Source organism: Xenopus laevis, chromosome 7S, assembly GCF_017654675.1.
Source record: "Xenopus laevis strain J_2021 chromosome 7S, Xenopus_laevis_v10.1, whole genome shotgun sequence".
Taxonomy (NCBI): domain Eukaryota; kingdom Metazoa; phylum Chordata; class Amphibia; order Anura; family Pipidae; genus Xenopus; species Xenopus laevis.
In genome coordinates, this window is record NC_054384.1 from 98,305,703 (window position 1) to 98,316,686 (window position 10,984).

The window sequence follows — 10,984 nt, forward strand, 5'->3', positions numbered from 1 at the left end:
AGATAAACAAGTCAAGCAAAGGAATAATTAGCTCCGTACAAGCACACTTTTTTTTACAGCAAAACACTGTATCCCCAATTGTAAAATACAATTAAAATATTTAAAGTCAATGGGATGTTCCTTATCCATAGAACTCCTAGGCAGAGTATATATTATTTCTTATAAGCCACGGTATGATCTTTATGGATGTATTTTTTTTGTCTGATGCAGCTACAGTGTAATTCTATGTTAATAAGTTTTCTGTTTATTGATCTTGTGTATTATACATGGAATAATGTACACCTGTCTATATATAAAGATATCAGAAGCCATTGAGGAATGTCATGTTGTGACACAAATAACACCTCTAAACACTATTTGTATGGATATAATTTAGAGGCTATTTATGGCTCACTATTCACAAGTTTTCCATGCAAATAGTATAGTTATCAGTCATAAACTATGTATTAAAATATTGTATATATTTGGATATAAAAATTTAGATATGACTAGGGAATTATCAAGCAGCACAGCTCTAGTATATCTACAAAAACAAAATTTTAGAATGATTTCTTATTTCATTATAAAAGTCCATTGTACTTACAGCCCTCTTTGCAGTACTCAATCAGATAGCCATCAATTCCTCCAGCCCCAATACGATCTGGTGGCCTCCATTTCAAAGTGCAGGTGGTATCTGTCACATCCTCAACCGTCAAATGTAGAGGTTCACTTGTAGGAGCTGAGACACGAAACTACATGTCGTCAATATATCCTTACAATAAAATTCTTATTGCCTTTCCCGTTTTTTGGCTAATTGTTGTCTCATTTTATTCATGGAAGGTTCAAGATTAGATGGTGCAGTAAAATATATCCATATAACCTTGTGGGTATATTCATGGTACAGCTTTTGGTTTGTGCGGGAAGATCAAAGTAAGGATATATCGATGACTAAAACTGTATGTCATCAATATATCCTTATGATAAAATTGTTGCCTATTATTAACTTAAATACTATTGCTTATCAACTATTACTAACTGATTATATAAATTCCATATAAGTTTCCAATTTGAAAGATATGTTTTTCTAGCTTCACATACCCTCAACACTCTACTACTGCTTTTTTTTCAAGTGAGATTATTTTATTTTTGGCAGCCAATAAATACATTTGGTGCTGTGTGCACAAAAGGAAAGTATGTAGAAGTTACAGATCATAATATGAAAGGCATGCATTTAATAGTTACCTGACAACACAAAGTTCTAAGGACACTTAGGCCCATTTGTCTAGTACATGTCCAAAAACAGACAACCAAAAGATGTATCATTTAAATTTCTTTGCAAGTTCTACAGTTACACCACTTTTATTGGAATCCATGCCTACTGTGTGTGTGTGTATGTTTAATGAAATATAATAGACCCTCCCTTCTTTACACAGGTTTAGAGATATGGGACAGTTGATTATATAGGTAGTTTAAATATGGTGGCACAGTTGATTAACTACTGTATGCTGCTCCCATGATTGCGCCAAAGAATCACATATCAAAAAATAGTAGTACATTTAACTTCATTATTCTGCAAGAGCAAGAAATAACAGAAACCATTGCTTTTAATTAATTAAAATAATAGGCAGAAAGTATGCTCAAGACAAGCCCTATTAATGACCTTGTGGATATTGCCTCTTTGATAAACGTTTTTATTAAAGGTACCCTTTGTATTAATTTTTGTATTCTTACAATGTATTCACCTAATGAGAATATAAAAGGGGTCCTCCGCTCAAAAACTGTGATGCTAAATGAGAGAAAATGAAATTCGAAGAAACTCTTGGAAGCCCAGTACATAGGTTGATATTAGGCATTAAAACTAAGACCCATAGAAACCAATTACCAGGTGGCAGTTACAGGTCAACCGTTTGACAACAAACATCTGCTTGGATACCACCCTATAAACTGCTGTCTTAGATTGTATTGGAAAAATACTGTTGTAGTTCTAGTTCAACAGCATTGCCATATATCTGTAGCCTTCCCACACAAACCTTATTCAAAGGCCTTTGTGCACATGCATATCCTAGATAAAGATGTCAACTGTCACAGATAGTAGCAGGTATTGAAATGTAAATTCTAGATCCACTCACCTATTGGCATGAATGGTTTGGAGGTATTGGCTTGTTGAGAGATGCCAATGGTATTGACAGCAAAGATTCTAATCTCGTACAAGATTCCCTCAATCATTTTTGTTGACTCATATTCAGTGCCAGTATAGACTTCAAAATTCATCTTCATCCAGCGCTGGCTGCCCTTCTTTTTCCTTTCAATAAGATATCCTATAGAGGGCAACAAAGTAAACTGGAGTGGAAATACTGGATGAGAAATTCCCAACAACTCTGGGAACTGGACTCAAATAGGACATACAGGATTAAATTAAATGGTACTTAAAAATCAAATTAATACAAATCAATATTTGTATTATATTTGGTGTTTCTAACCCTAATGCCCATTACAGGCGTGAGATTCCTAAGTCAAAAGAAGAAGGATGGTGGCCCACTGGGATTCAGCTTCAATCAGCTTATTAAACTGCATATCCATTTGTTTAATAGTACAAATTTCCAAAATATCATACATTGGTCTAGAACAGGGATCAGGAACCTTGGCTCTCCAGCTGTTAAGGAACTACAAGTCCCACAATGCATTTGCCTTTAGACTCCTTCAAAAGGCTCCATTATTGCATTGTGGGACTTGTAGTTCCTTAACAGCTGGAGAGCCAAGGTTCCTGATCCCTGGTCTAGAATGATAGAAGACATTGCTCACCTGTTACCGCCTGTCCTCCATCATATTTTGGAGGCTCCCAAATAACATTAGCCCAGTCCTCACCAACACTTGTGATACGAACATTTTCTGGGGGATCAGGAACATCTAAAGTTTGTAGAAGATTAAATAAATTACACTTAGGAGCAGCATGTTGAGGAACTCACTTTCCATAATAGGTTCCACAACTGAACTGAGAACTACAGCTGCCATGCTGGCTATGGTGCCCACTGGAGAAGATATAGTTTAGCTCAGAGATATTTACTGTCAACAATTGTACTGGTTCTGATGTAATATCTGTGGTCTGATGGGATCATGACTGAAAGGGAAGGGACTAGAAAGATATGACACAAATGAATCTAACAAATCTGAATAAGTAACACAGCACCCATAACATATAGATTTTACAACCTTACCTACAACTTTAACAATCAGAGTGGCTTTATCCTCTCCAACAGGGTTGGTCACCACAATGTTATAGCTTCCTTCATCAGCCCTTTCTGCACCTTCAATGATAAAGCTGCTCATCTCTTTTTTAATCTCAATATGTACTCGCCCCTCAGTTTCAGAGAATTCCTATAGGGAGGTCAAGTGCATAAGAAAGCCAACAGTTATTTGAATCTTGGGTAATGCACACATTTCATTAATAAAGGTAGAGAAAAGTTATTTGTTATTAGCATGGTACCAAGCCCATTTCTGGCTTCCGAGACACATTAAGCAGTCATTAATTTATGCCCCATCCTGTAGAAAGGCAAGCAAGCTGTTGCATACACTGTTGCACAGTTGACCCGTTGAATACTGGGGAAAATTAAGGAAATTTGTAGGTAAAAATTAGATATTTAAAGCATATTGTAGTTCTCCTTCATTAAAGGATTTATAAAAATCTATGGAAATATCATGGATTATATAACACAGATTGGAGAAATCGTAGCATTGTCTACATACCGCAGGTCCCTTGAACCATGCAACAGTTGGTGCTGGCTCGCCAGTAATTGGGACATCAAACCGTAACTTGTTTCCAGCTACAACGATAATGGTGTTGACATGTTGTCCGCCAGAACAATCAAGATGGATCCTGGGGGGTTCTGGAAATGAGAACATTTGTTAGAGCAATCATCAGATCATATAATCTTGACTAAATGGGGCACCTGTTCCCAAATGGTGCACCCCTAGAGCGACGATCAAGGAGCACCTGAACCTAGGAGTGTAGAGTGTGCTCTGTGCCTTGGGTCTGCTGTCCCTTATAGTCACCTTGTAGTCCTAACCCTTTTTCTTTGCACATCTTGTATAGCACCCAAGTAAATGGACACTCCCTTTACATAAAATGCAAATTCTACCTGCCTTCTAGCTAGTTACTGTCAGGGAACAACAATTTGCACTCATTCACTCTGGAGATGTAGCTCACAGTGCTGGGTGCACAAATGGACATGGGGGGAAGAGCCTTGTGTCTGTTTTCTGGTCCCCTTTTGTAAATGAAGATAATGGAAATGGTAACACTTATAGTGAACCGCAGATACATCATCAGTCTACTGTTTTGATAAGGACTCCATCTGTAGTTAAACTACCACTCCCACTTCCCAAGAAGTTACCAGCATTAAAAAATGGCATTAAAAAATGCTAAACCCCAGGGGCTGGTCATTTCTGAGTCATCAACATAAATAGAACTGAGATATACAGCAATAAGAGTTTTACTCTTGAAGTGAGATGTTCTTACCTTGTTTGGGTACATAGACAATTTTGATCTCTGGAAAAAAAAGAGGAAGATATTAAAGTCATTTAAATGTCATTTTGTGAGAACCATAAAGTACTGTAGTTTAGTAAAAAACAGACATTTTTATCCACAAATGAAAGGAGAATGAAAGCAGGAGAGCGTCAGTTTGTTAGACACTAACCCAGCGATTAAAGCTCTGACTATTTAAAAAATTATATAAAAAAACAAGCCTGGGTTTTGTTTTTTAAAGCATGGTGCCGCCATGTTTTCCCTACTCCCAAGTCCTCCTTGCAGCACATTAAGTTTTCTGTTCAGTAAGCTCTGAACAATTATTATAATGTGTATGCACCTGCCCAAGGCAGCACAAAGGATGACCAGGAGAAGGGAAAACATGGTGGAGCTGCTCTCAGCAATAAAGTAGACCTCAGGCCTTTTATGTGCCAACATCGTAGATTCCACAGTTCTTCTCTTTGATCAATACTATGCTGTAGCAAGTCCAGTTGCACTAGATTTACTTCCACTAAATATACCATGACCTGGATGAATGAAAACCTTCATAGAGACCCAAAAGAATTATCAGTGAGAAATCATCTCTCCCATGGGTGAAAAAAATTAAATAAAAACAAGTGCTTTACATGCAGTGATTCCAATACAGTACAGACAAATGATACTGAGTTCTGATACATTATGGCCAAGAGGAGATGCAATTTTCCTTGGGTGGCATAGCGCTCCATGGGGCAGATTTACTAAAGGGCGAAAATTCAAAATCTCATCTGCAGGCACATTGCCAATTTACTAACAGGGACTAGAGGACAATTCGGTACAAAAGAGACAGTCACTAGAGCAGTTTTGCTCCCAATCGCTAGGCGAATTTTTGCTCAGGCGAAAGATCGTTATTCCGCAAATTCACCGAAGTGCGAATTTTACAGAACGTTACTTCTTTCGCCAGAGTTTCCTTCACCACCTTAGACCTGGTGAACTGATAAAATGAAGCTTTATCCTTCTCAATCTTATGTCAGTGACATCCTATCCTGTATGTAGTAAAGTCATAAAAATTCTAAAAAAAATGCTGGCGTTTTTTCATATTTTAAGGTGGGATTGCCATCAAAAGTCCTAACAATTAAAACATTTTTTAACCATTTGAAGGGCATGCCACATTTGTTTTAGGGTGGACTCATGTTTAGGGCATTAGAGGATCTCTTTAGTCTTTATTTTGCTTCATTGGACATTTGTTATAATAAGTGGCCAATTCAAGCATTTGCACCACCATCTCTAATAAAGACATACAGTATATATTACCCATATGTACCTGCCCTATTCAAATTTACCTAAATGTAAAGCAGTCATACACAGCCCAATAAATCTACAGAGTCGGCAGCTTATTGGCCTGTGTTTGGGACCCTCGGACGGGCTTCCCCGATCGATATCTGAAAGTCAGCCAAATGCCGATCGGACAGGGTTAAAAATCCCGTTGGATCGAGGCCGCATCTGTTGGTTGATGCGGTCCTGCGATTCGTCCACTCATATTGACGGCATTATGATCCAATCGTTGGGCCCTAGGGCCCACAATCAGATCAGCCAGATCACCCACCTCAATGTGGGCATATCGGGGAGAGATTGGGGCAATTTCGCCAAACGAACGGATCTCTACGTGTATGGCCACGTAGGCAGAGACAGGCATTAGCGAAAGTTCACTATAAAATGCTTGTTCCGACGAATTAACGCTAGCGAAACTTCGCCAGCGTTTGGCTACAGAGACACAATGTTGCATCTTTGTGAATTAGTGTAGTGGTAGCGAATTTGCACCTGGCGAAGTGGCGCGAAGTGTGGTGGAGCCTTCGCTGGCAAAAATTCGCCCTTAAGTGAATTTGCCCCCCATGTGTCTTTGCCCTTGATGACTTATAATCGGAATATATGTTATATAATGTTCAGCGCCAGCACAATTTTCTGTTTAACAAAGTGATTGCTTGAAAGAAAGAGAAATAGGTAAAATACCTAAGAAGTTGAGTTTGGCAGAAAGAGTCAAGGCGTATCCATCTGGAATAAAGGTGTAATCTGCTTCATCTTCTGGTCGGACATCGTCAATCACTAGTTTGTGGATCCTGGAAGGAAGAGCACGATCACTGACCAAATATCTGTGAGGTGTCTATGAAGGCTACATGGGATGCCGTGTGTACTGAACAAAGGTCATTCTGTGCCAATAAGGACATTCCCCTTACCTGCCCTTGTGTGTCATTGTGATACGTTTGCTGGGTTTAATCTCCACGCCATTCCTAAACCACTTTCCAGTAACTTTTTCATCTGAAACCTCACATTTAAATACAGCTTGTTCTGCTGCTTTCACTGTCAGGTCAGCAATGCCCTGGAGCACTTCCAGTTGCTTTTCTGTAATAAATAACAGAATAAGACTAAGTCTAATGCTGATCAGAGAATAAAGTGATAATGCTTTATCATCCTTTTATTATAACATTCGGCATGCTGTTCTGCAAGGGAATACTGAATTTAACGTTTGTTAGTTTTTTCAAAATGCATCACTTAATGGTGCTGCTCCAGCAAAATTCTGCATTGAAATCTGTTCTTTAAAAGAGCAAACATATTTTTCATATTTAATTTTGAAATTTGACATGGGGCTAGACATGTTCTTAGTTTCTCAGGTGCTCTCAGCCATGTAACCTCAAATATTCCTGCCTGTGCCTGGTGAGTGGAAAAGGGATAGCCATATCCCGCCCATGTGGCACATATTACACGGCAGGTGTAATATGCACCTGCAAGCATGCCATTTACTGCCTCTGGAATGGGGGCACAGAAATTAATACCTCTGGACTTTACTAGATAAATGATATATTCTGTTATTTCTGTGTTTTGGGGCATTTTGCACAATGGGTTTTTCGATAACAGAATCATTCCTGCATGTGGTGGCTGGTCATGTACTGTGCTAAAAAATAAATATTTGAAAATTTGCATGTGAAACACACTGAGCACAGTCTAGAGGCCAACATTTAGGGGGTTATTTACTAAACTCCGATAGCAAAAATCCTGAAAAATTGGTTATTTTTTTTTATAAAATCATGAATTTTTCCGAATTTATTATACCCCGAGGATGGAAAAAGCTGAATTTAGAAAATCCGGCATCTGAGACCTGTCGAGGTTGCAAATAAGTCAAAGGGAGAAGTCCCACCAGTTTTTTGACGTGCGTTGGGTTTCATGCAATACCCCGGATTTTTTGGAGTTTTCAGCAAAAAAGCATAAGAAATCAGAGTTTTCAGGGGAAAATCTGATTTTTCCCTGCAAAGCAAGTTTTCAGGAAAACATAATAATAAATAAGTGTAGCAGAAAATGTTGAGATAATCGGAATTTGATAAATAACCCCCATAGTGTTTTATCTATGTTTGGCTTCAGCTGAATGTCAGTGCATACAGAACACAATGTAAGACAGCAGATCGGCATAACTATAGCAGTTGCAGTGCCAATTGTGCCACTAGACTAAGACTATGAAGCAGTAAGGGGCAGCTCAAATGGCTCATCCAGTATTGTCTTCTTATTATGTTTTTTTAATTATTATTACAACCCTTGAGTATTTTTTCTGTTCATGTAATGGCAGTAATATGAAAGAGGATGAATAAAATGAACTACCTTCTACTTGAAGATCAGCTTCACACTTTCCACCATTTGTCATAACTTGATAGCGTCCGCTATCCTCCACTGTTGAATCGTTAATGATCAAAATGTGTTTTTTACCATCCTTTTTGAAGCGGTACTTGAAGGTCTCTTCACGAGTCAGCTCAACTCCATCTTTCATCCTAGGCACAGAATTTAAGTTCAATATTTGCTCAGCACCCCCATTAGCCTAAAGTTATGTCATGATATCACTGTAGCAGTTTAAGGACAGCTCTAACCTTCTAGGCTGGACTCTCCTTTTCACCACTTTTGACCCCAAAGGAGGAAAGCAAGCCCACACACTGGAAACCACTGCTTTCTTTTGATTTTTTTTTTGAAAAAAGACTCACCACATAACTTGTGCTCCCTCCTCTGAAACCTCAACTTCCAGTTCAACTTTCTCTCCTACAAATGCTTGTTGGTCATCCAGTGGTTTGGTAATTAAAACAGGGGGCTCTAAAAGGACATGGTAGAAAAACAGAATGACTGACAATGGCATATACCAAGTAGAGTATGTTTTTCAGAATGATTTATTTCAAGATCATATCTTTCAAAGTCAGAGGGGCAATATTTATCAGGTAGGGTTGAAAACTCCTTTGGTTGAGGGCTGAATTGAGCTGTGGATTTTCTGCTCTCCAGACAAGTCTACATAGGCTCAGTCATGACCTGTTCATTGGCCTCATTTATAATGGTATAGAACAGAGATCCCCAACCTTTTGAACCTGTGAGCAACATTCAGACGTAAAAGGAGTTGGGGAGCAACACTAGCATGAAAATGTTCTTGGGGTGCCAAAGAAGTGCTGTGATTGGCCATTTAGTAGCCCCTATGAGGATTGTCAACCTACATTGAGACTCTGTTTGGCAGTACACCTGGTTTTTATACAACCAAAACTTGCCTCCAAGCCTGGAATTAAAAAATAAGCTCCTGCTTTGAGGCCACTGGGAGCAACATCCAAGGGGTTGGAGAGCAACATGTTGCTCACGAGCTACTGGTTGGGGATCACTGGTATAGAATATCCTATTCTCAGTTGCTATGCAAATAGTCTTCATTATTTTTTTTATATAGTGTTTTTAATTATATGCCTTCCTTTTCTGCCTCTTTTCAGCTTTCAAATGGGGGTCACTAACCCCATCAGCCAACAAACTATTGCTCTGCATATTTTATTACTTATGTTTCTATCCAGGCCTCTCCTATTCATTTTCCAGTCTCTCATTCAAACTGCTGCCTTGCTGCTAGGGTAAATAAGACCCTAGCAACCAGCTGCTGAAATACAAAACTGGATAGCTGCTGAGCAAAAGTCTAAATAGCTGAATAGCTACAAGAAATTAGAAATGAATAGTGATGGGCGAATTTGTGCCATTTCGCTTCACCAAAAAATCAGTGAATTTCCCGCAAAATTTGCGAAACGGCACCAGCATTTTGACGGCAGCATCCGTTTTTGATGCTGGCGTTCATTTTTTTGGACGCTGGCATTTGTTTTTTTGGATGCCGGCAAATTTTTGTGGCTGTTTCGCAAATTTATTCGCAGGTGGCTAATTGCGCAAATTCGCCCCTGCCGAATAAATTCGCCCATCACTAGAAATGAAGACCAATAAAAAGAAAACCATGAAAAACAAAAATTTGACCTATAAATGCAAATATTTAAGCTTGCAAAGTTGGACAGTGATATTCCAAACCTTATAGTAGATGGAAACAATGTCAGACTGGCCCACCGGGATACCAGGAAAACTCCCGGTGGGCCAAAGTGTCAGTGGGCCCTCATGCTGCCTATGCCTATTTCATGGCCATTCTCTATTATATGAGAACAAAGAGGCTAAATATATGGAATAATAGATTAAAGTATGTAAAGAAAACAAACTAGGAGAATAGAGGTTGATTGAGGAGATGAAGAATAATAGTACTGAGAGTGGACCCCTGGTCTAAGGTTTTTGGGTGGGCCCCTGGTGTCCCAGTCCGACACTGGATGGTAAGAAACAGTTACCAGCATTCTTTTAAATTCACCTTTAACAAAGAGTTCAGTGAAGCATTTCTCATCACCAATGACACACTCGTAAGCGGCATCATCTGCCAAAGTGCATTTGTTGATGGTCAAAACTCTTTTTAGGCCAATGTTCTCAAATACAAACCTGCAAAAAAAAGAAAAGCGATAAAAATCAAGAAGGAATAGCATCGTTCATTTAATTTGGTTGGGATATTTAAATAGGTTTTGGGAACTGGGAATAAATAACTATTAATCTTTGGATGACTAGGGACGAGGAGGAGTAGGAACCTAATTTTAAACAGAAGCCCTTGTTCCTCTAGTTAAATGTTAACTGCTAATCCATACCCGGTGCAATATCACTTTTAGTGTACTGGGCCCTTATGTGATATTTTTTCAGATTGACCATCAGAATTTCCAACCCAGAGTAAAAGTCTTAGGTAAGACATACTGCCACTTACTTGGCACTGGGTTTTATTTCTTGCCCATTCTTAAACCACTTAATTGGAACATCGGGATTGGTGATTTCCACTATCATCTTAACTCTGTTGCCTTTGTCCACTGAGTAGTAAGGTTCCAGTTTCTTTACAAATGCTGTAGATTGGGGGAAAAATGTAATTGTATATTTATTTGCTAATAATAAACTTTAAATACACGATTTACCTAGAGAGGGCAAATAAATTCTTATGTTTTTGAGTAATACTTGATGCCCTTCAGTTGGCTTAGCTTTTTCCAGGCTTCATTATGGCATTATTTATTAAAGGACCATCAACTCTGCAGTGTATCCAGTACACTACTGGGGAAAAAGTCTTGATCAGAATGCACCTTTCTCTGTAAATATATAGAATATATATATATA

At 38.6% G+C, this 10,984-nt stretch overlaps 1 protein-coding gene across 3 annotated transcripts in view; it reads right to left on the reverse strand.

Moving 5' to 3' along the window:
* Nucleotides 1-10,984, reverse strand: part of LOC108697262 (myosin-binding protein C, fast-type) — a 70,608-nt gene that overhangs the window by 23,718 nt on the left and 35,906 nt on the right. For all 3 annotated transcript variants that reach the window (XM_041571606.1, XM_041571605.1, XM_041571604.1), the window contains 12 exons: nt 10,587-10,719; nt 10,149-10,273; nt 8,497-8,602; nt 8,123-8,289; nt 6,709-6,874; nt 6,485-6,591; nt 4,493-4,522; nt 3,724-3,863; nt 3,195-3,354; nt 2,782-2,886; nt 2,109-2,297; nt 584-718 (listed from right to left, as the gene is read on the reverse strand). In XM_041571606.1, coding sequence (XP_041427540.1) covers nt 584-718; nt 2,109-2,297; nt 2,782-2,886; nt 3,195-3,354; nt 3,724-3,863; nt 4,493-4,522; nt 6,485-6,591; nt 6,709-6,874; nt 8,123-8,289; nt 8,497-8,602; nt 10,149-10,273; nt 10,587-10,719 — 1,563 coding nt within the window. The remainder of the gene's footprint in view (nt 1-583; nt 719-2,108; nt 2,298-2,781; nt 2,887-3,194; nt 3,355-3,723; nt 3,864-4,492; nt 4,523-6,484; nt 6,592-6,708; nt 6,875-8,122; nt 8,290-8,496; nt 8,603-10,148; nt 10,274-10,586; nt 10,720-10,984) is intronic.